This window comes from Aethina tumida, chromosome 3 (assembly GCF_024364675.1).
Source record: "Aethina tumida isolate Nest 87 chromosome 3, icAetTumi1.1, whole genome shotgun sequence".
Taxonomy (NCBI): Eukaryota; Metazoa; Arthropoda; class Insecta; order Coleoptera; family Nitidulidae; genus Aethina; species Aethina tumida.
The window spans coordinates 700,955-723,149 of record NC_065437.1 but is presented as its reverse complement, the minus strand read 5'-3'; the positions used below and the strand labels follow the sequence as shown (position 1 = coordinate 723,149).

Genomic DNA, 22,195 nt, shown 5'->3' with positions numbered 1-22,195 from the left:
GCATCTATTAAAACAAAAATGTGATTTCGAAATGTTGGTTCAATCAATGTATAAACGTTGCCAAAAGCTTTCAGGATATTTCCAGTTTATTAATTTAGTTTTAAGCAGATTTGTTTTAAAATTTATGCTAAAATTAAAACCTGGAATACATTTTTGCATGTTTATGTTTTCATCACTCGACGTTTGTGATTTGAATTGTCCCCGTGTGTTCGTTCAACCATTTATTTTTAAGAAACAATTGTATTAAATTATTAATCATTAAAATAAAGTGGTCGTGCGTGTTGTCATGATTTTAAATCAGATGAAATACGTGCGTATATAATTTATAATTTAAATATCGATCTGTTCCTGTTCATATTTTAATGAGACCTGTATTAGATTACCTTTAAATAAAATGCAAACATTGAAACTTATCAAGCTCCAGAATCTTTTACATGGCACATGCAACGTTCATAAAAACCGGGACCACATAATTATCTCATTATCTGGAGTTTTATGAAGAATCTTTGCGGGGGTTGAGCTACCCCTTAGTTAATTTTAACTTAAGTCTGTATACGGAGGTGTGATTATTGGTGGAATATAAATAAATTTAAAACATGTCCAGCAATTTGGATTCTCACAAAAATGAAAGAAACATTAAAGTCCCAACCGCACACCTATAAAAAGTAAGTAGTATGGGAAAGGTTTTGTTATTTGAAAGTACCGTTTCAAAAATATAGATCATATATGAATATAAAAGTTGAACTATCGTTGAAATAATCTTCCACTTTATTGTTCCGTCGAATAATTCGGCCGAGAGCCTCCGAAACAATGGAGCAATATTCCAATTTTAACTTTAACTCATACATAAACGGTCGGATGAGGAGAAACAATAAAACGATTCACTTTGAATTGTTTTCGCGTTTATTTCTAATGGGGGTATTAGTGCAACAATCTACTCTTTTTATACCATTCAGTCATATTAAATTATTTATGAGCTTTACATAAATTTTTGTTATAAAGCCAAAAGATGTCTGCGACAAATTTTAATCGATACCACAACTTTAACGGTGCTTAAAATACAGAAAATGTCTGTAATAAATAACAGCTAATGTTTGAAATTAAAAGTCTGGTATAACATTGTTTCAGAGCTTGTTGGAAATGACTGTAAAAATTGGAGGAATTTAATTGATGGAATAAAAGCTTTAACATAACAAAACTTTTTTGTTTTAAAACCAGAAAATGTTTTCAAATAATTAGTGTGTATTCAATAATATAAACATTATAATATAATATTAATTTAAAACTCAAAATGTCTGTAAAAATTAGGATTTAATAGATGGAATGGAAAGCTTTAACGTAACATAACTTCTTTGTTTTAAAACTGGATAATGTCTTAAAAAAATTAGTGTGTAATCATAACATAAATATTATAATATAACATTATTTTAAAGCTAAAAATGTCTCCAGAAAACAGGATTTAATTGACGGAATGAAAGCTTTAACATAACATATTTTTGTTGTTTTAAAACCAGAAAATGTCTTCAATAAATTAGTGTGTAATCAATAACATAAAGATTATAATATTATAATATAATATTTTAAAGCTGAAAATGTCTCCAGAAAACAGGATTTACTGGATGGAATGAAAGCTTTAACATAACATAACTATTTTGTTTTAAAACCAGAAAATGTCTTTAATAAATTAGTGTGTAAACAATAACATAAAGATTATAATATAACATTGTTTTAAAGCTGAAAATGTCTCCAGAAAACAGGATTTAATGGATGGAATGAAAGCTTTAACATAACATAACTATTTTGTTTTAAAACCAGAAAATATCTTCATTAAATTAGTGTGAATCAATAACATAAAGATTATAATATAACATTATTTTAAAGCTGAAAATGTCTCCAGAAAACAGGATTTAATGGATGGAATGAAACCTTTAACATAACATAACTATTTTGTTTTAAAACCAGAAAATATCACAATAAATTACTGTGTAACCAATAACATAAAGATTATAATATAACATCATTTTAAAGCTAAAAATGTCTTCAGAAAACAAGATTTAATGGATGGAATGAAAGCTTTAACATAATATAACTATTTTGTTTTAAAACCAGAAAATATCTTCAATAAATTAGTGTGTAATCAATAACATACAGATTATAATATAACAATATTTTAAAGCTGAAAATTTCTCCAGAAAACAGAATTTAATGGATGGAATGAAAGCTTTAACATAACATAACTATTTTGTTTTAAAACCAGAAAATATCTTCAATAAATTAGTGTGAATTAATAACATAAAGATTATAATATAACATTATTTTAAAGCTGAAAATGTCTCCAGAAAACAGGATTTAATGGATGGAATGAAAGCTTTAACATAACATAACTATTTTGTTTTAAAACCAGAAAATATCTTCATTAAATTAGTGTGAATCAATAACATAAAGATTATAATATAACATTATTTTAAAGCTGAAAATGTCTCCAGAAAACAGGATTTAATGGATGGAATGAAAGCTTTAACATAACATAACTATTTTGTTTTAAAACCAGAAAATATCTTCATTAAATTAGTGTGAATCAATAACATAAAGATTATAATATAACATTATTTTAAAGCTGAAAATGTCTCCAGAAAACAGGATTTAATGGATGGAATGAAAGCTTTAACATAACATAACTATTTTGTTTTAAAACCAGAAAATATCTTCATTAAATTAGTGTGAATCAATAACATAAAGATTATAATATAACATTATTTTAAAGCTGAAAATGTCTCCAGAAAACAGGATTTAATGGATGGAATGAAAGCTTTAACATAACATAACTATTTTGTTTTAAAACCAGAAAATATCTTCATTAAATTAGTGTGAATCAATAACATAAAGATTATAATATAACATTATTTTAAAGCTGAAAATGTCTCCAGAAAACAGGATTTAATGGATGGAATGAAAGCTTTAACATAACATAACTATTTTGTTTTAAAACCAGAAAATATCTTCATTAAATTAGTGTGAATCAATAACATAAAGATTATAATATAACATTATTTTAAAGCTGAAAATGTCTCCAGAAAACAGGATTTAATGGATGGAATGAAAGCTTTAACATAACATAACTATTTTGTTTTAAAACCAGAAAATATCTTCATTAAATTAGTGTGAATCAATAACATAAAGATTATAATATAACATTATTTTAAAGCTGAAAATGTCTCCAGAAAACAGGATTTAATGGATGGAATGAAAGCTTTAACATAACATAACTACTTTGTTTTAAAACTAGAAAATATCTTCATTAAATTAGTGTGAATTAATAACATAAAGATTATAATATAACATTATTTTAAAGCTGAAAATGTCTCCAGAAAACAGGATTTAATGGATGGAATGAAAGCTTTAACGTAACATAACTATTTTGTTTTAAAACCAGAAAATGTCTTCAATAAATTAGTGTGTAATCAATAACATAAAGATTATAATAAAACATTATTTTAAAGCCAAAAATGTCTCTAGAAAACAGGATTTAATTGATGGAATAAAAGTTTCAACATAACAGATTTTTTTTTGTTTTAAAACCAGAAAATATATTCAATAAATTAGTGTGTAATCAATAACATAAAGATTATGATATAAAATTAATTTAAAGCTCAAAATGTCTGTAAAAATTAGTATCTAATCGATGGAATGTTTAGCTTTAACATGACATAACTATTTTGTTTTAAAACTACAAAATGTTTTAAAAAATTAGTGTGTAATCATAACATAAATATTATAACATTATTTTAAAGCAAAAATGTCTTCAGAAAACAGGATTTAATGGATAAAATGAAAGCTTTAACATAACATAATATTTTTTGTTTTAAAATCATCAAAAAACATTAATTTAAAGCTCAAAATATCTATAAAAATTAGAATCTAATCGATGGAATGTAAAGCTTCAACATAACATAACTTTTTTGTTTTAAAACTAGAAAAAGTCTTCAAAAAATTAGTGTATAATTAGTAACATAAACATCATAATATAAAATAATTTTAAAGCCAAAAAATGTCTGTAAAAATTAGAATGTAATCGACGAAATGAAAGCTTTAACATACCATAAGTTTTTGTTTTAAAACAGGAAAAATGCCTTCAGCATTACGTTAAAATTAAAAATGTCTGTAAAACTTTAAAATAATGTAATCCGATGTTTGAAATCCAGATGATTATTCACTTAAACTTTCCCAGAGAAAATTAAAAAAAGAAAAAACATAAATATTTCACCACCAATTAAAATAGTTTTAAACAGACACAGAAGTCACTTCCGTTTTTAATCCGGCCAGCTAATAAAGTTACGGAAGCGGAGCGTCGTCATTTCGCCGGCTCAAAAACATTTCCATGTTCCGTGTCAAAACGGCCATCTCCGTGCGCGTTTCGCCGAACCGCACGGCACTTCGTGGAAGGCGACATCCATCTGGGACACCTAGTGTAATTAGCGGCCCCGGGGCGATGTCATGGCAGGTAGGCAAGGTAAGAGAGAGGAGAGACACGTGGTCCGCCTGCCCGAGACATTCCTCCGCTCCGGCACCGAATTAGAATACAGTTAGAGACGCGGTCGGGTCCCATGAACACTGAACACTGTTATGTCGTTGGTGCTGCCTCGGTACGGAGTTGTGATGATGGTGTGATTTTCGACTGGGTGTGTGACTGTGCGTTGTTCAGCTTGGATTAATTCGTTGGGCGCCCTCGATTGTTCCCACGTAAGTTCACGGTCGTACGGGGCGACTTAACCTCACTTATCGGGTACCAGTGGTACGGGAGTGAGGTCACTGAATCGTTGCCTGTTTGTTTAACTGGCCGGTGGACCACTTCCATCATGAATCATCTTTATAATAAACAACTTTTAGTGAGCCAACACCGGAGATGTTTGATAAACCTTTTTGTACAACCAAATTCCTCAACTGTCAAAGACTAAATTACTAAACACAAAGTTATCGATCATCGAACTATTAATTATTAAAGTCTCCAAAGGAAATTTATGTTGTGCCAAAGGGCTTAAAAATATCTTTGAACTTTGTGTTTGGTTTTAAACTCATCTTTTTAATGAATCAGCCTCTTACACAACTTCTTGATCTGTCCGTGCCGTTTCAACCGTTTAATTGAATCGTACATAACATTCTCATGACATAATCTTTTGCGCAATGCATCTCGTACTTTCCATTAAAATAAAAGAGGGTCACGACTGGTGATTGAAAAGAGGGAAAGGCGTTGATGCTTCCGACATTTTTTTTAAGGTTAGGATCCAGTACTTGTTTGTGTTATACTCGGTACTCTGGTGCAATATGTTAAGCAGATGTTTCCTTTAACATTTACGACAAAACACAAACATTTACAATAGTTATTGATCATTTATGAACAAGTTTTCCTTGTTTAGAAAAATGTTATTATGTAGGACTGGAATGTGGATTGGATTAATATTATTAGTAAATCCAGTTATAATTTTTTTTTGTTGTTACCACACCTATTGTTCGATAAATTATATAATTTCTAAATCTCCCACAGGTTATAATGAAACAATCCAAGAAGTACCGTACTTGAGAGAAAATTTTATGTGGCAACTTTAATAACATTAAAAAAACATAAAAACTGTGCATTATTTATTGGGGTAGAAAGTGAAATTCTTAGGTAGAAAACCCATTTTGTCGGTTTAATCATAGAACTTTAAATAAAATCATGACTGTTGTTGTTTGGCGTACTGAACCGTTGGGAATTTTATTATTATCATCGTACCAAGAAATGTTGCTTGAAGGTTAACACCAGCAACCTTGTGCAAAGAAAGTTGTTTGAACGGCCATAAAAAATATAACAATTCTTCAATATCCTGCTGAAAGTTTATGAATTTGTTGAGTACCAGAAAGAAGGTCCGGGCCTATTTTTGGAGGCTTTAATAATTTGAATAATTAGCCGAGTATGTCCGACAATAACAACCTGTTCTCTATGATTTAATTAAACGTACGGTTAAACAAACTAAATTGTGTAAATTAGTGTCGTTGTATACTGTTACTTTTGTAATTTGGTTTTAAATGGCATGTTATTAAAATAAACATATTTGGAATTGCTTAAAAATAGCTGTATTTATTTACAAATGTAGGCTACAAAATGATGATTTTTTTAAAATTGGTTCAATACTTACATATGTATTTTTATGGCTGGAATTAATGCTACAATAATGTTTACTTTCGTTTTACATAAAAAAAAAAATAAAAATTTATTCCGGTTTTGGGAAATAAAAATTGACATAAAATTATTATAATTAGTTATAATTATTAATGAAGTTAAAAATTGTTAAATATTCTCTTGTATAATTATAATTTATTATTAATTTTAATTTTTATTTAATATATTTGTGACATTATTGATTGAAAACTACTTTATTTTATTAAACTGACAGTTGTTGACATTTCTAGGTTTTATTTGACAGGTTGTTTTTGTCCTAATTACAAATATTTGCCTGAGAATAACAATAATAGATTTTCTATTTATTTATAAATATATTAATTAATTATTTTATTAATATTTATATATTATTAATTTTTACAGAGATTCTTTTGTTTTAGATAAAAATATTTAGCTGATGGTCTGAAAATAACGATAGAAATAATTTAAACCGTTGTTAATTAAATTTTTATCCTTTATTTTAATATCCTCAACGAATTTAAAATTAATTTTACAATATTTTATAATTACATCTTTTGTCCATTTCATGTGCTTCATAATTTTAATTATATTAAATTCATTTCTGAATTTATTAATAAAAGTTATAAAATTCATAAATTTATTTTCGGTTAATATTTGAAGAGATCTTTTTGTTTTAATATAATGTAACGGTATAAATAATTTAAATTATTATTAACTAAATTTTATTGTCTTAAATGAGTTTAAAATTAGTTTCTTTACATAATTTAAAGTTATACCTGTTAATAAAACTAATTTAAAGTTAGTTTAATTATATAATTGTATTTTCTACATATTTTGATGTGTTTCTTTCATTATTTTCTGACTTTAGTTATTAAAATTTACTTTATTAATTAATAATAACTCCATTGTATGACACCATAATTGTTAATAAAATGATTTTAAAATTAATTTAATTATATAATTATATTTTCTACATATTTTGATGTGTCTTTTTCATTCATTTCTGGTTTTAATAATAAAAATTTACTTTATTAATTGGGAATTATTACTTTTATCATAATTCAATGATCTGCCATCTTTAAATATACTTTTATTAGTTAAAACATGTTTTATATATAACCTAGATAACTCCACTGTCAGCCTTTTTAAATATACGTTTATTGTAATAAAATGAATATATAATTATATTGTGTAATTGTAGTTTCTTCATATTTTATATTTTTCATAGCTAATTATTTTATTAATATAATAAATGTCATTTTCAGGTTTTATTTGAAGAGATCCTTTTGTTTTAGATAAAAATATTTACAGGGTAATAAAATGAGTTTAAAATTACAGTAAATTGTATGTTGCCATCATTAATTTTAATTATTATTCAACTCATTTTTGCCTTAATTAATTAATAAAAGTTTACTTCACTTATTCTTTTACCATAATGTTATTCAAGATATTATTTAGAGTTAATATTTGAAGGAATGGTAATCAGTGGAGCATATAAAGTTCCTTTACCAATCAAAGTAAAAAATACATTAAAACGACACGGATAATTAGTTAAAAAGGAAATGAAACTACAGAAAACAGTTTATACTCGAACGGATTCGCATTCAGTATCAGGTTTTTTGCGGTCTTTGAAAAATTAATTGAAAAATATTTAGCCATACGTCCATTGAAGCTACCTGGCGGTGGTACCGGACTCCAGATTAAACCTTTTCCCACACAAAAGAACAAAAGCTCGGGCGCTCACAAAGGGAATACTTAATGGTTTGCATAAAATGAACTAATCAAAAGTTTCCATGCACGGAACGGCGGTTTGGCTTAAATGTCCCTCTTCGCAGAGGAGACAATGCCGCCGTCTTGCCCTGTTCTGTTTGACTTGTGAAAGACATCGAGTCGAAAGGTGGGCAGGAATCATTCTGCGGATTTGTTACCGCCATATTGATTTTTACCGTTGCCCTAAGGGAACATCTCCCATTCATTCACTCACTCACTCACTCATTATTCTCCACGTTATTATTATTATTTATTGCAGCTCTGAATGTGATAACGTGGTGCGTTTAAAATGTATGTTGCATAAATTTACACGTAAAGCCATGATGGCATGCAGCTCTTATGGCAGTCCTGACATAATATATGCACTCCGTCACATACCATAATAGAAAGGTCAGCATTTCGTCCACGCCCATTTCTAGATTCGGTATTTTGCTGCAGCAGCAACGTGGAATTCCATCCATCAATCGATTTAAAATGCGTGCCCGTTTAATTCACCGTAAATTGTTTCACTTAATGTCTTTGCATGTATTAACAAAGTTACAGTTAAATTCAATTTGTATTTTCTGCTTGTTAGTTATTTTGATTCGTCGCTAACGACTGTTTTAATTAACTGGCTGCGAAACTATAAAATAAACACGTTTCTTTCAAAAAAAGTAAACTTTAATCAATCTAATAGTGAACTACGTTAAGCTGGAAAGAAACACAGTCACGCCATTGCGGGCCTTACACAAAAGATGTTGTTCACAAAAGAAATTGAAAGGTTTGTGTAAAGCTATACAATCGGGACTTGCCGTTTTGACCTATGGCAACTCGAACATATCCTTTATAATTAATCATGAAGGTTATTTTGGTTTGTGTCAAAGTATTTTTAAAGTAACAGAAGCTGCCTCCTAACTGATTTTTTAGCTTCAATCAACCATTTGGTGTAGGCATCTTTCAAGGGTTAGTTTTGTCTTTCAAGGACTGCATAAGTGCCAAATAGTAATCTTCAGGAAGAGTTGGTTGAGGTGAAGGAAGTCATCAGGAAATTAATTATCTTCTTCTGTGTAGAAACATCTTCTTAACATATTGAAACTAGGACATTCTTTATAATTAATCATGCTGATTTACTTTAGTTTTTGACAAATGATATTGATTTTAAAATAACAGAAGCAGCCTTTTAATTGATTATTTTAGCTTCACTCAAGGTTTTGGCGTAGGCAGCTTTCAAGAACTAGTTTTGTTCTTCCACTGACATTCCACACTTGTTTGGAACAGACTTCAGTCCATCCTCAATGACTATTTGTATTGGTACATCATGGGGAAGGTAAAAATTAACCCAGATAAGTGTCAAATAATAATCTTCAGGAAGTATTGGTTGAGTATCCCTGATGAGGATACCATTGAATGGTACAATCAAGCAAATATCTTGAGTCTAAACTTGTTTGGAATTAGCAACCAGAAAATGTAAGAGCTAAGGCAAAGAAAGTTACCAAGAAATTACATCTTCTTCTGTGTATAAACATCTCCTTAAGTTGAGAAGCCTTCAGTATTTAAGACTATCAAATTGAATTGGACATATTGAAACTAGGACATTCTTTATAATTAATCATGCTGATTTACTTTAGTTTCTGACAAATGATATTGATTTTAAAATAACAGAAGCAGCCTTTTAATTGATTATTTTAGCTTCACTCAAGGTTTTGGCGTAGGCAGCTTTCAAGAACTAGTTTTGTTCTTCCACTGACATTCCACACTTGTTTGGAACAGACTTCAATCTATCCTCAATGAGTATTTGTATTGGTACATCATGGGGAAGGTAAAAATTAACCCAGATAAGTGTCAAATAATAATCTTCAGGAAGTATTGGTTGAGTATCCCTGATGAGGATACCATTGAATGGTACAATCAAGCAAATATCTTGAGTCTAAACTTGTTTGGAATTAGCAACCAGAAAATGTAAGAGCTAAGGCAAAGAAAGTTACCAAGAAATTACATCTTCTTCTGTGTATAAACATCTCCTTAAGTTGAGAAGCCTTCAGTATTTAAGACTATCAAATTGAATTGGACATATTGAAACTAGGACATTCTTTATAATTAATCGTGCTGATTTACTTTAGTCTTTGACAAAAGATATTAATTTTAAAATAACAGAAGCAACCCTCTAATTGATTATTTTAGCTTCAGTCAAGGTTTTGGCGTAGACAGCTTTCAAGAACTAGTTTTGTTCTTCCACTGACATTCCACACTTGTTTGGAACAGACTTCAGTCCATCCTCAATGACTATTTGTATTGGTACATCATGTGGAAGGTAAAAATTAACCCAGATAAGTGTCAAATAATAATCTTCAGGAAGTATTGGTTGAGTATCCCTGATGAGGATACTATTGAATGGTACAATCAAGCAAATATCTTGAGTCTAAACTTGTTTGGAATTAGCAACCAGAAAATGTAAGAGCTAAGGCAAAGAAAGTTACCAAGAAATTACATCTTCTTCTGTGTATAAACATCTCCTTAAGTTGAAAAGCCTTCAGTATTTAAGACTATCAAATTGAATTGGACATATTGAAACTAGGACATTCTTTATAATTAATCGTGCTGATTTACTTTAGTCTTTGACAAAAGATATTAATTTTAAAATAACAGAAGCAACCCTCTAATTGATTATTTTAGCTTCAGTCAAGGTTTTGGCGTAGGCAGCTTTCAAGAACTAGTTTTGTTCTTCCACTGACATTCCACACTTGTTTGGAACAGACTTCAGTCCATCCTCAATGACTATTTGTATTGGTACATCATGGGGAAGGTAAAAATTAACCCAGATAAGTGTCAAATAATAATCTTCAGGAAGTATTGGTTGAGTATCCCTGATGAGGATACCATTGAATGGTACAATCAAGCAAATATCTTGAGTCTAAACTTGTTTGGAATTAGCAACCAGAAAATGTAAGAGCTAAGGCAAAGAAAGTTACCAAGAAATTACATCTTCTTCTGTGTATAAACATATCCTTAAGTTGAAAAGCCTTCAGTATTTAAGACTATCAAATTGAATTGGACATATTGAAACTAGGACATTCTTTATAATTAATCGTGCTGATTTACTTTAGTCTTTGACAAAAGATATTAATTTTAAAATAACAGAAGCGACCCTCTAATTGATTATTTTAGCTTCAGTCAAGGTTTTGGCGTAGACAGCTTTCAAGAACTAGTTTTGTTCTTCCACTGACATTCCACACTTGTTTGGAACAGACTTCAGTCCATCCTCAATGAGTATTTGTATTGGTACATCATGTGGAAGGTAAAAATTAACCCAGATAAGTGTCAAATAATAATCTTCAGGAAGTATTGGTTGAGTATCCCTGATGAGGATACCATTGAATGGTACAATCAAGCAAATATCTTGAGTCTAAACTTGTTTGGAATTAGCAACCAGAAAATGTAAGAGCTAAGGCAAAGAAAGTTACCAAGAAATTACATCTTCTTCTGTGTATAAACATCTCCTTAAGTTGAAAAGCCTTCAGTATTTAAGACTATCAAATTGAATTGGACATATTGAAACTAGGACATTCTTTATAATTAATCGTGCTGATTTACTTTAGTCTTTGACAAAAGATATTAATTTTAAAATAACAGAAGCAACCCTCTAATTGATTATTTTAGCTTCAGTCAAGGTTTTGGCGTAGACAGCTTTCAAGAACTAGTTTTGTTCTTCCACTGACATTCCACACTTGTTTGGAACAGACTTCAGTCCATCCTCAATGACTATTTGTATTGGTACATCATGGGGAAGGTAAAAATTAACCCAGATAAGTGTCAAATAATAATCTTCAGGAAGTATTGGTTGAGTATCCCTGATGAGGATATCATTGAATGGTACAATCAAGCAAATATCTTGAGTCTAAACTTGTTTGGAATTAGCAACCAGAAAATGTAAGAGCTAAGGCAAAGAAAGTTACCAAGAAATTACATCTTCTTCTGTGTATAAACATATCCTTAAGTTGAAAAGCCTTCAGTATTTAAGACTATCAAATTGAATTGGACATATTGAAACTAGGACATTCTTTATAATTAATCGTGTTGATTTACTTTAGTCTTTGACAAAAGATATTAATTTTAAAATAACAGAAGCGACCCTCTTATTGATTATTTTAGCTTCAGTCAAGGTTTTGGCGTAGACAGCTTTCAAGAACTAGTTTTGTCCAATGGCAATCTTCAGGAAGAGTTGGTTGAGTATCAGGAAATAATGTCTACTCTTGTGGAGCTTCTAAAATTCAAAAGCTTTCAAGTTGTTTGAGCCTATAATATGGCAACTAGAAAACCTCATTTATAATTAATCATGTAGGCATATTTTACTCTATAACAGAGTGCCCCCACGTCACACAAACCTACAACATAGTCCAAACACAAACATTTGCTTACATCCCATTAGGAAAACATCTGCACCGGCGTCGGCCAACACAAAACACAATTAGGCGAAATGGGCATTACCAAAATAAATTAATTACGGCCGCTGTGTAAAAATCAACCGAGGATGCAGCTGATTTAAACCGTGTTATTGCACGAGGACAAATTTATACGGTCCTGACGGAAACTGCAACACATGTAGTGCACAGTTAAAATGGCTTGATAATGTTTTAAGCCGGCAAATATTCCATAATTGAGACACGGATGGATTATTTGTTTGTAACCCGCGAGCTATGCCATTATTTATTTGCCAACGTGTATCATGTTGATGCTGCTGATGATGATGATGGTGTGATTATTTTACATGACTGGACAATGCTTGTTGATGATTTAATTTAGAGCTGAACTTAAGTAATTGTTGTAATATGTGTTTTGTTGTTGCAGTTGAAAAAGGCGGCACTACAGCTGTAATTAATAAATTGATAAATGGGTCTCGTGAGACCGAAACAAAACGAATGGTCGTAATTAGTTCTTTAACAGCGGACAAACTTTTAAAGAGCTTTTTATTGTAATTGCACTGCGACTCTGATAGTTGGCAACTGATGTGACAAATTTATGCCTTTCAGCATAATGTAAATCTGATCCTTGATGATGCAGAAGGGAAAAGATGGCGGGTAATTGGAAAATAAGAAAAACGACAAGGAAATGAAGTTAATGCGGTTAGGGCAATAAAAAATTTGATATCGACGTCCAATAATCCATTTTGAATGTGAAATTTCAATTACATAAAACCTAATCTAATCTTTGCCTTATTATTCTTTTAATTAAATTTTAGTGTTGTACCATAACACTTCTCACGCCATAAATATTAACACCTTTCAATTGTTCACGTTTCCCTCGAGAACAATTCGTTGTAAAATATCACTCGTTTCTTAATACCTTCGGTCTACTTCTTTTACATGGTTGTGTAACCAGATACACGTAGATAAAACAACCTTTAATTGCATAACTGGCATCTACGAGGGTGGTCCCAGATGTACACGCACAGATGGCGCCCCGCGTCACTAAAAATTACCCCACTCTCGTAGTACCAACTGTACCAGTTTCAAGTTGGCTACATCGCCGTGTTTTGGCTTAAGAAAACAGTTTGTCTGTTGACGAATGAAACATATTACGGGGATCAAAGTTAGTAGTAATTTGACATACGAAACTCGTGTTTGCATTATTACAGTCTGGTTGACGTGAATTTAATTCAGTCGAATTAACACCGAAACCTTTTAAGCGTGGTAATACTAAAAGTTATTATAATTTAGTGTATTCGGGTCGCAATGTGAATTAATATGGATTTTAATGCATTTAAAATGTGAGGAACCGTTCGTGTAATCCTCTTTTGGAGCAAATGTTTTTTGTTTTTTTAAAGGTAGTTGTTATTCATTTTTATCAAAACCTGAATTTTTCGGTGTGATTTATGAAAAACTTTCTGATAAGTGTGATTAATGTTTCGCACAGTTTTTTGCGTGTACATTTGGAAAGGTGTTCCGGTTAGAACAACCACAAAACTGGTAATTTTATGAGCGTGTCAATGAAAAAAGCATAATTTAATTCTTTAATAGGCTCTCCATTACTATCATTTCATTCAATGTTTTAGTCTGATTTATAATATTAAATACGTAAACAAATAATATAATTTCATAGTATTTCATTAATAATTCACAAATTTTAACGCCTTTATTTATAAAATAATATATATTTTGATTAAAATTTAATAATTAATAAATAAGTAATAATAATATTTGTTAAATTTAATTAACTGATAAAAAATAATGAATAATAATTTATAATCTATAATATTTTTATTAATATTTATTATAATTTTGAATAACTAATAATAATAATAATAAATTTAATAATAAAATAACAGTAAATTAATGATTCATCAACATTTAATTATTTTTGACTTATTTATTTAGCAAAATATATATTTTTAGGATATATAATTAATATAAATAATTAATAATTATTTATATTAAACTAATAATAATAATAAATTTAATAATAAAATAACAGTAAATAATTGATACATCAACATTTAATAATTTTTGAGTTATTTATTTAGCAAAAAATATATTTTTAGGATATATAATTAATATAAATAATTAATAATTATTTATATTAAATTTAATTATACCTTTATTTAAAAAAAAAATGATTATTATTAATAATATTTATTATATTTTTTTTGAATTATTAACAAAATAATTAATAATAACTTGTAATAAATTTAATTATAATATATCAATAAATAAATGTTTCAATAACAATTAATAATTTTTAAGTTCTTCAGTGAAAAAATATATTTTTAATATTATTTATTTTAATTATATTTTTTAATAATTAATAAAATAATTAATAATTACTTAGATTATGTCAATAAATAAATGTTTCAACAATAATTTATAAGGTTTGACATCATTAAATAATAAAAAAAAAAATGAATCATATTTATTATTGTTTTATTTGAATAATTAATAAAATAATTAATAATAACTTATGATAAATTTAATTATTATATATCAATAAATAATTATTTCAATAACAATTTATAATTTTTAAGTTCTTTATTAAAAATAATATTTATTTTTTAATAAAATCTCTTTTAATTATATTTTCTAATAATTAATAAAATAATTAATAATTGCTTAAATCACGTTTAATTATAGTGTCAATAAATAAATATTTCAATAAGAATTTATAAGATTTAACAACTTTATTTAAAAAAGTAATTATTTTTAATAATATTTATTATTATTATTATTTGAATAATTAATAAAATAATTAATAATAAATAATAATTAAAATATATCAATATATAATTGTTTCAAAAACAATTTATAATTTTTAAGTTCTTCATTTAAAAGAGTATATATATTTAAATAATTTTTATTTTAACTATATTTTTTAATAATTAATAAAATAATTAATAATTACGTATACTAAATTTATTTATAATATGTCAATAAATAATTTTTTCAATAGTAATTTATAATATTTAACACCACAAAAAAAGTACTTATTTTTAATAATATTTATTACTATTTTATTTGAATAATTAATTAAATAATTAATAATTACTTATATTAAATATTTTCATATTATGTCAATAAATAAATATTTCAGTACTAATTTATATTATTATACACCATTATTTAAAAAAAAGTATTTATTTTTAATAATATTTATTATGATTTTATTTGAATAATTAATAAAATAATTAATATATAATATTTTTTTAGTTCTTTATTTAACAAATATTTTTTAATTATATAATTTATTAATTAATAAACTAATTAATAATTTTTTATTTAATTATAATTTGTCAACAAGTAAATATTTCAATAATAATATGTAATATTTAACACCTTTATTTAAAAAAAAGTATTTATTTTTAATAATATTTATTATGATTTTGTATGAATAATTAATAAAATAATGAATAATAACTTGTAATAAATTAAATTATAATATATAAATAAATAATTGTTTCAATAACAATTTATATTTTTTTAGTTCTTTATTTAACAAATATTTATTAATTATATAATTTATTAATTAATAATTTTTTATTTAATTATAATTTGTCAACAAGTAAATATTTCAATAATAATTTATAATATTTAACACCTTTATTTTAAAAAAGTAGTTATTTTTAGTAATATTTATTGCAATTTTATTTGAATAATTAATAAAATAATTAATAATTACTTATATTAAATTTAATTATAATTTGTCAATAAATAAATGTTTCAATAATAATTTTTAAGATTTAAATTTATATTTAATAATATTTATTAAAATTTTATTTAAATAATTAATAATTACTTATTGAAATTTAATTATAACATGTAAATAATAATTAATAATTTTAAACATCTAATGCAATTTATTTTATATAAAATTTATTATAATTTTGTTTTAATAATTAGTAAAATAATGGATAATATTTTATTAAAAAATAATAGTCAATTAACTTGAAGAGAACATAATTCTTAAACGAAATACCCAACGTTTGTGCGGGTGAGTGAATCCAATTACAGTTCAATTTACCAAAACTATGAGTACAGCGTTACGGAAAAGGCATAAAGTGTAACGCGGGTATTAATAGGTGTTGTACATCACTCGTACGCCATTTAAGTTGTGCAAACACAGTTCCTGTAGCACGTGCAATATATTTGGGTAGCTACAGTACCTGTCTTGCACGTTAGATTAAAGCCGCAACCGCATCGGTGGCGGTGTAGCTACCAGTTACCAGCTACCAGCTACTGGCTCTGGAGTCGTGTCGCATGTTACGTTAAATGTACCCGAATGCTGCACAGATTTATCCCGCTTATACGACGCCACGTCGAGATTTATATGTATGTGCAGCGTGTGTGTGTGGGTGTGGGGTGTTAATTATTTCTTGCTTCCGTCCGAATGTCGCACTCTGTACGTTTCAATAAATAACTAAAAATATACGACATAGTTTCTCCAAATATTTAGAACAACATTATTTACCTTATTAGCATATTAAGAAACCGTTACTGACACTATATTTAAATTTTCACTTTTTTACCGTTGCAGCATCTACCATTACTATAACTAATTAAACAGGTGTCGATAAACTTTACTTACGTACCTCTAAAATAAGCTGGGACATATAAATAACAATTTCGAATTCTGCTTCTTAATTAAAGCCATTTAATTCCAATTAATCGTGGAGGGAAGGAAGTTATTTTACAGATCATAAAGTTAAACACTAAACTGTGCGAAGTTCATTAAATTTTGACAGTAACAGATGTAGTTTAACTAACCTAAATAATATTAAATAGTGCCAGTTTCTAATATGAGAAGCTGTAAGTTATAAAATCATTTATATTTATGATATATGCCATTTTATTGATTATTTTATGGTCATTTTTTATTAGATTTCGTTCATCAAATGTAGTTTTTGACTTACGTTCTTCATGTTATTCACTATTCATTTGGAAGGTTAAGGTCACACATGAAATCGTTCAGTTCTTGTTAATGAAATACTGAGGAATTCTTAAATTGCTTCAAAGTTTCCACTGTTTAAATATCATTATTAAAACAACTAATTTGGATACCAAATGAGAGGTTAAGGTCTCTTATGAACTCGTCCAGTTCTTATTAATAAAAACGTTGAGGTATTGTTAATTTGCTTCAAAGTTTCAATAGTTTAAATATCAATATTGAAACTACTAATTTGGATACTAAATGAGACGTCGAGGTCTCTTATGAACTTGTCCAGTTCTTTTTAATAAAAACGTTGAGGAATTGTTAATTTGCTTCAAAGTTTCAACTGTTAAAATATCAATATTAAAACTACTAATTTGGATACTAAATAAGAGGTTAAAGTCTCTGATGAACTTGTCCAGTTCTTTTTAATAAAAACGTTGAGGAATTGTTAATTTGCTTCAAAGTTTCAACTGTTAAATATCAATATTAAAACTACTAATTTGGATACTAAATAAGAGGTTAAAGTCTCTGATGAACTCGTCCAGTTCTTATTAATAAAAACGTTGAGAAATTGTTAATTTGCTTCAAAGTTTCAACTGTATAAATATCAATATTAAAACTACTAATTTGGATACTAAATAAGAGGTTAAAGTCTCTGATAAACTCGTCCAGTTCTTATTAATAAAAACGTTGAGAAATTGTTAATTTGCTTCAAAGTTTCAACTGTATACATATCAATATTAAAACTACTAATTTGGATACTAAATAAGAGGTTAAAGTCTCTGATAAACTCGTCCAGTTCTTATTAATAAAAACGTTGAGAAATTGTTAATTGCTTCAAAGTTTCAACTGTATAAATATCAATATTAAAACTACTAATTTGGATACTAAATAAGAGGTTAAAGTCTCTGATGAACTCGTCCAGTTCTTATTAATAAAAACGTTGAGAAATTGTTAATTTGCTTCAAAGTTTCAACTGTATACATATCAATATTAAAACTACTAATTTGGATACTAAATAAGAGGTTAAAGTCTCTGATGAACTCGTCCAGTTCTTATTAATAAAAACGTTGAGAAATTGTTAATTGCTTCAAAGTTTCAACTGTATAAATATCAATATTAAAACTACTAATTTGGATACTAAATAAGAGGTTAAAGTCTCTGATGAACTCGTCCAGTTCTTATTAATAAAAACGTTGAGAAATTGTTAATTTGCTTCAAAGTTTCAACTGTATACATATCAATATTAAAACTACTAATTTGGATACTAAATAAGAGGTTAAAGTCTCTGATGAACTCGTCCAGTTCTTATTAATAAAAACGTTGAGAAATTGTTAATTGCTTCAAAGTTTCAACTGTATAAATATCAATATTAAAACTACTAATTTGGATACTAAATAAGAGGTTAAAGTCTCTGATGAACTCGTCCAGTTCTTATTAATAAAAACGTTGAGAAATTGTTAATTGCTTCAAAGTTTCAACTGTATAAATATCAATATTAAAACTACTAATTTGGATACTAAATAAGAGGTTAAAGTCTCTGATGAACTCGTCCAGTTCTTATTAATAAAAACGTTGAGAAATTGTTAATTTGCTTCAAAGTTTCAACTGTATACATATCAATATTAAAACTACTAATTTGGATACTAAATAAGAGGTTAAAGTCTCTGATGAACTCGTCCAGTTCTTGTTAATAAAAACGTTGAGAAATTGTTAATTTGCTTCAAAGTTTCAACTGTATACATATCAATATTAAAACTACTAATTTGGATACTAAATAAGAGGTTAAAGTCTCTGATGAATTCGTCCGGTTCTTGTTAATAAAAACGTTGAGAAATTGTTAATTTGCATCAAAGTTTTAACAGTTTAAATATCAATATTAAAACTAATAATTTGAATACTAAATGAGAGGTTAAAGTGTCTTATAAAATTATTCAGATTGTGTTAATAATCGAATTGGGAGAGCCTCTTATCAGAACTAAATTCAAATTCCAAAGGCTGTATCTCAAAATTTAGAAGCGATGAACGAAATCTGTTGACATTTCTGGAATCAGCACATCAAAAACATGCCAATTTAATTTTAATTTCTTACACCAAAGAAAATTTTCTTTTTTATGATTAACAGACATCTGTTTGGATATACTAATAAGTTGTTACTTCTTATACTGTTATTTATGTTTATAACTGTTGAAACATCTGCATTTCTAATTGTTACAGTTTGATTTAGAATTTTTATTAACAATACTTGAAGTTAATTGACAAACGGGCGTACCAACAATATATTATTTTATAAATATATTTTTCTAAAAATAAATGCGGTCCCGCGACAGGTGTAATATTCGTGTGCGCCATTAATTTCCCGCCGGGTTGGCATAAATGAAAATGTGTCAGCCGTTCCCCGTTTACCACTAGTCATATTCAAATTAATACAAAAACGCATTTAGCCGACATGAAAAGACTGTACGGACAAAAAAAAATTGAAAAAAAAAGAAAGGAATGAAAAATAAAAAAACCGGTGGGACGAAACGATGGGCAAACAAAGCAGAAGTGAAGTGGAAAAACGATGCGAGTTACAGACATGCAGAAAATGTAAAGCCAGCGGTCGGAAATGTTGGGAAAACACGGAATCAGAACCGTAAAAGAAACGATGTGTGCAATATGTAATGTTAAGTTTGAATAATGGTCCTTTTTAACGTATCAAAAATACGGCCGGTGTCGTTGCTGAAATGCAAAAGCCGCCTTTTTTTTGTTGTAATAGTTTAATTCGTATCCACGAATTTATGGCTCTAATGTTTTTGTTACTACATTTGGACAGATCATCAAAAAAGCTTTTATAACTATTCTCTGAGTATTTCTCCAAATATTGAATTTGGAAAAGAAAAAAAGCTTTTATAATTTTTTGTATATGTCTAAAGAAATATTTATTTTTAGAGTATTTATCCAATTATTGGATTTATAAAGAAAAAAAATAGTTTTATTTATAGAAAATTATAAAAAAAATAAAATATTTTTACTGTTAAACCTTCATTTAGACAGATCATCAAAAAAGCTTTTATAATTTTTTGTGTATGTCTAAAGAAATATTTATTTTTAGAGTATTTCTCCAACTATTGAATTTAGAAAGGAAAAAATAGTTTTATTTAGATGAAAATTATAAAAAAATTAAAATATTTTTACTGTTAAACCTTCATTTAGACAGATCATCAAAAAAGCTTTTATAATTTTTTGTGTATGTCTAAAGAAATATTTATTTTTAGAGTATTTTTCCAACTATTGAATTTAGAAAGGAAAAAATAGTTTTATTTAGATGAAAATTATAAAAAAATTAAAATATTTTTACTGTTAAACCTTCATTTAGACAGATCATCAAAAAAGCTTTTATAATTTATTGTATATGTCTAAAGAAATATTTATTTTTAAAGTATTTATCCAATTATTGGATTTATAAAGGAAAAAAATAGTTTTATTTATAGAAAATTATAAAAAAATTAAAATATTTTTACTGTTAAACCTTCATTTAGACAGATCATCAAAAAAGCTTTTATAATTTTTTGTATATGTCTAAAGAAATATTTATTTTTAGAGTATTTATCCAATTATTGGATTTATAAAGGAAAAAAATAGTTTTATTTATAGAAAATTATAAAAAAAAATAAAATATTTTTGCTGTTAAACCTTCATTTATACAGATCATCAAAAAAGCTTTTATAATTTTTTGTATATGTCTAAAGAAATATTTATTTTTAGAGTATTTCTCCAACTATTGAATTTAGAAAGGAAAAAATAGTTTTATTTAGATGAAAATTATAAAAAAATTAAAATATTTTTACTGTTAAACCTTCATTTAGACAGATCATCAAAAAAGCTTTTATAATTTATTATATATGTTTAAAAATATATTTATTTTTAGAGTATTTCTAAAATTATTGAATTTAGAAAGGAAAAAAATAATTTTATTTACAGAAAATTATAAAAAAATTAAAATATTTTTACTGTTAAACCTTCATTTAGACAGATCATCAAAAAAGCTTTTATAATTTTTTGTATATGTCTAAAGAAATATTTATTTTTAGAGTATTTATCCAATTATTGGATTTAGAAAAGAAAAAAATAGTTTTATTTATAGAAAATTATAAAAAATTAAAATATTTTTGCTGTTAAACCTTCATTTAGACAGATCATCAAAAAAGCTTTTATAATTTATTGTATATGTCTAAAGAAATATTTATTTTTAGAGTATTTCTCCAATTATTGAATTTATAAAGGAAAAAAATGGTTTTATTTATAGAAAAATTTAAATATTTTTACTCTTAAATCTTCATTAAAATAGCTTTTATAATTTGAGTACTGAAATTAGAAAAAGGAGAAATTAAATAAATGTTTATTATTGTCCAATTATTTATTTCTTTTAAATACACTTAATTTATTTATAATGGTTTGATTAATAATATAATATTACGTTTTAATAATTGTTTTTTGTTTGTTTCAGGACTATGAAGACTTGGATAATATTAATTTTATGTTTAATCTACACCTTAACAGGTAAGTGTGTCATCAACATGACAATTAAATACAATAAAATATCTAATAAGACAGACACATAAAACACGTAATGGAAACATTTAATTCAAAAACTTATTGTACTATAATAATATATAATTTACCGACGCATTATTGATAACAGATTACATTTTATGAGCCACCATCGATCAAAATTTAATCAATAATTCATTGAAACAACCATAAGTTTGCTGATTGCGTTCCATTTCATTTAAAATTTATATTTTTAGTTAACACTTTCTTGTCGAATTTGTTAGTCGGGCTAACGAATATCTTTGAATAATAAATTCGTTC

General features: G+C 26.8%; 1 protein-coding gene across 3 annotated transcripts in view; it reads left to right on the top strand.

Moving 5' to 3' along the window:
• LOC109606446 (cadherin-87A) overlaps positions 1-22,195 on the top strand; it is a 54,919-nt gene that overhangs the window by 3,840 nt on the left and 28,884 nt on the right. The window contains exons 1-2 of one of the 3 annotated variants that reach the window (XM_049964156.1): positions 4,394-4,740; positions 21,831-21,883. In XM_049964156.1, the coding sequence (XP_049820113.1) occupies positions 21,835-21,883 (49 nt within the window). In that variant the 5' untranslated portion in view covers positions 4,394-4,740; positions 21,831-21,834. Of the gene's footprint in view, positions 1-4,393; positions 4,741-19,498; positions 20,007-21,830; positions 21,884-22,195 lie in introns of those variants that run through there. The other 2 variants (XM_049964155.1, XM_049964157.1) reach the window with 2 other exon arrangements.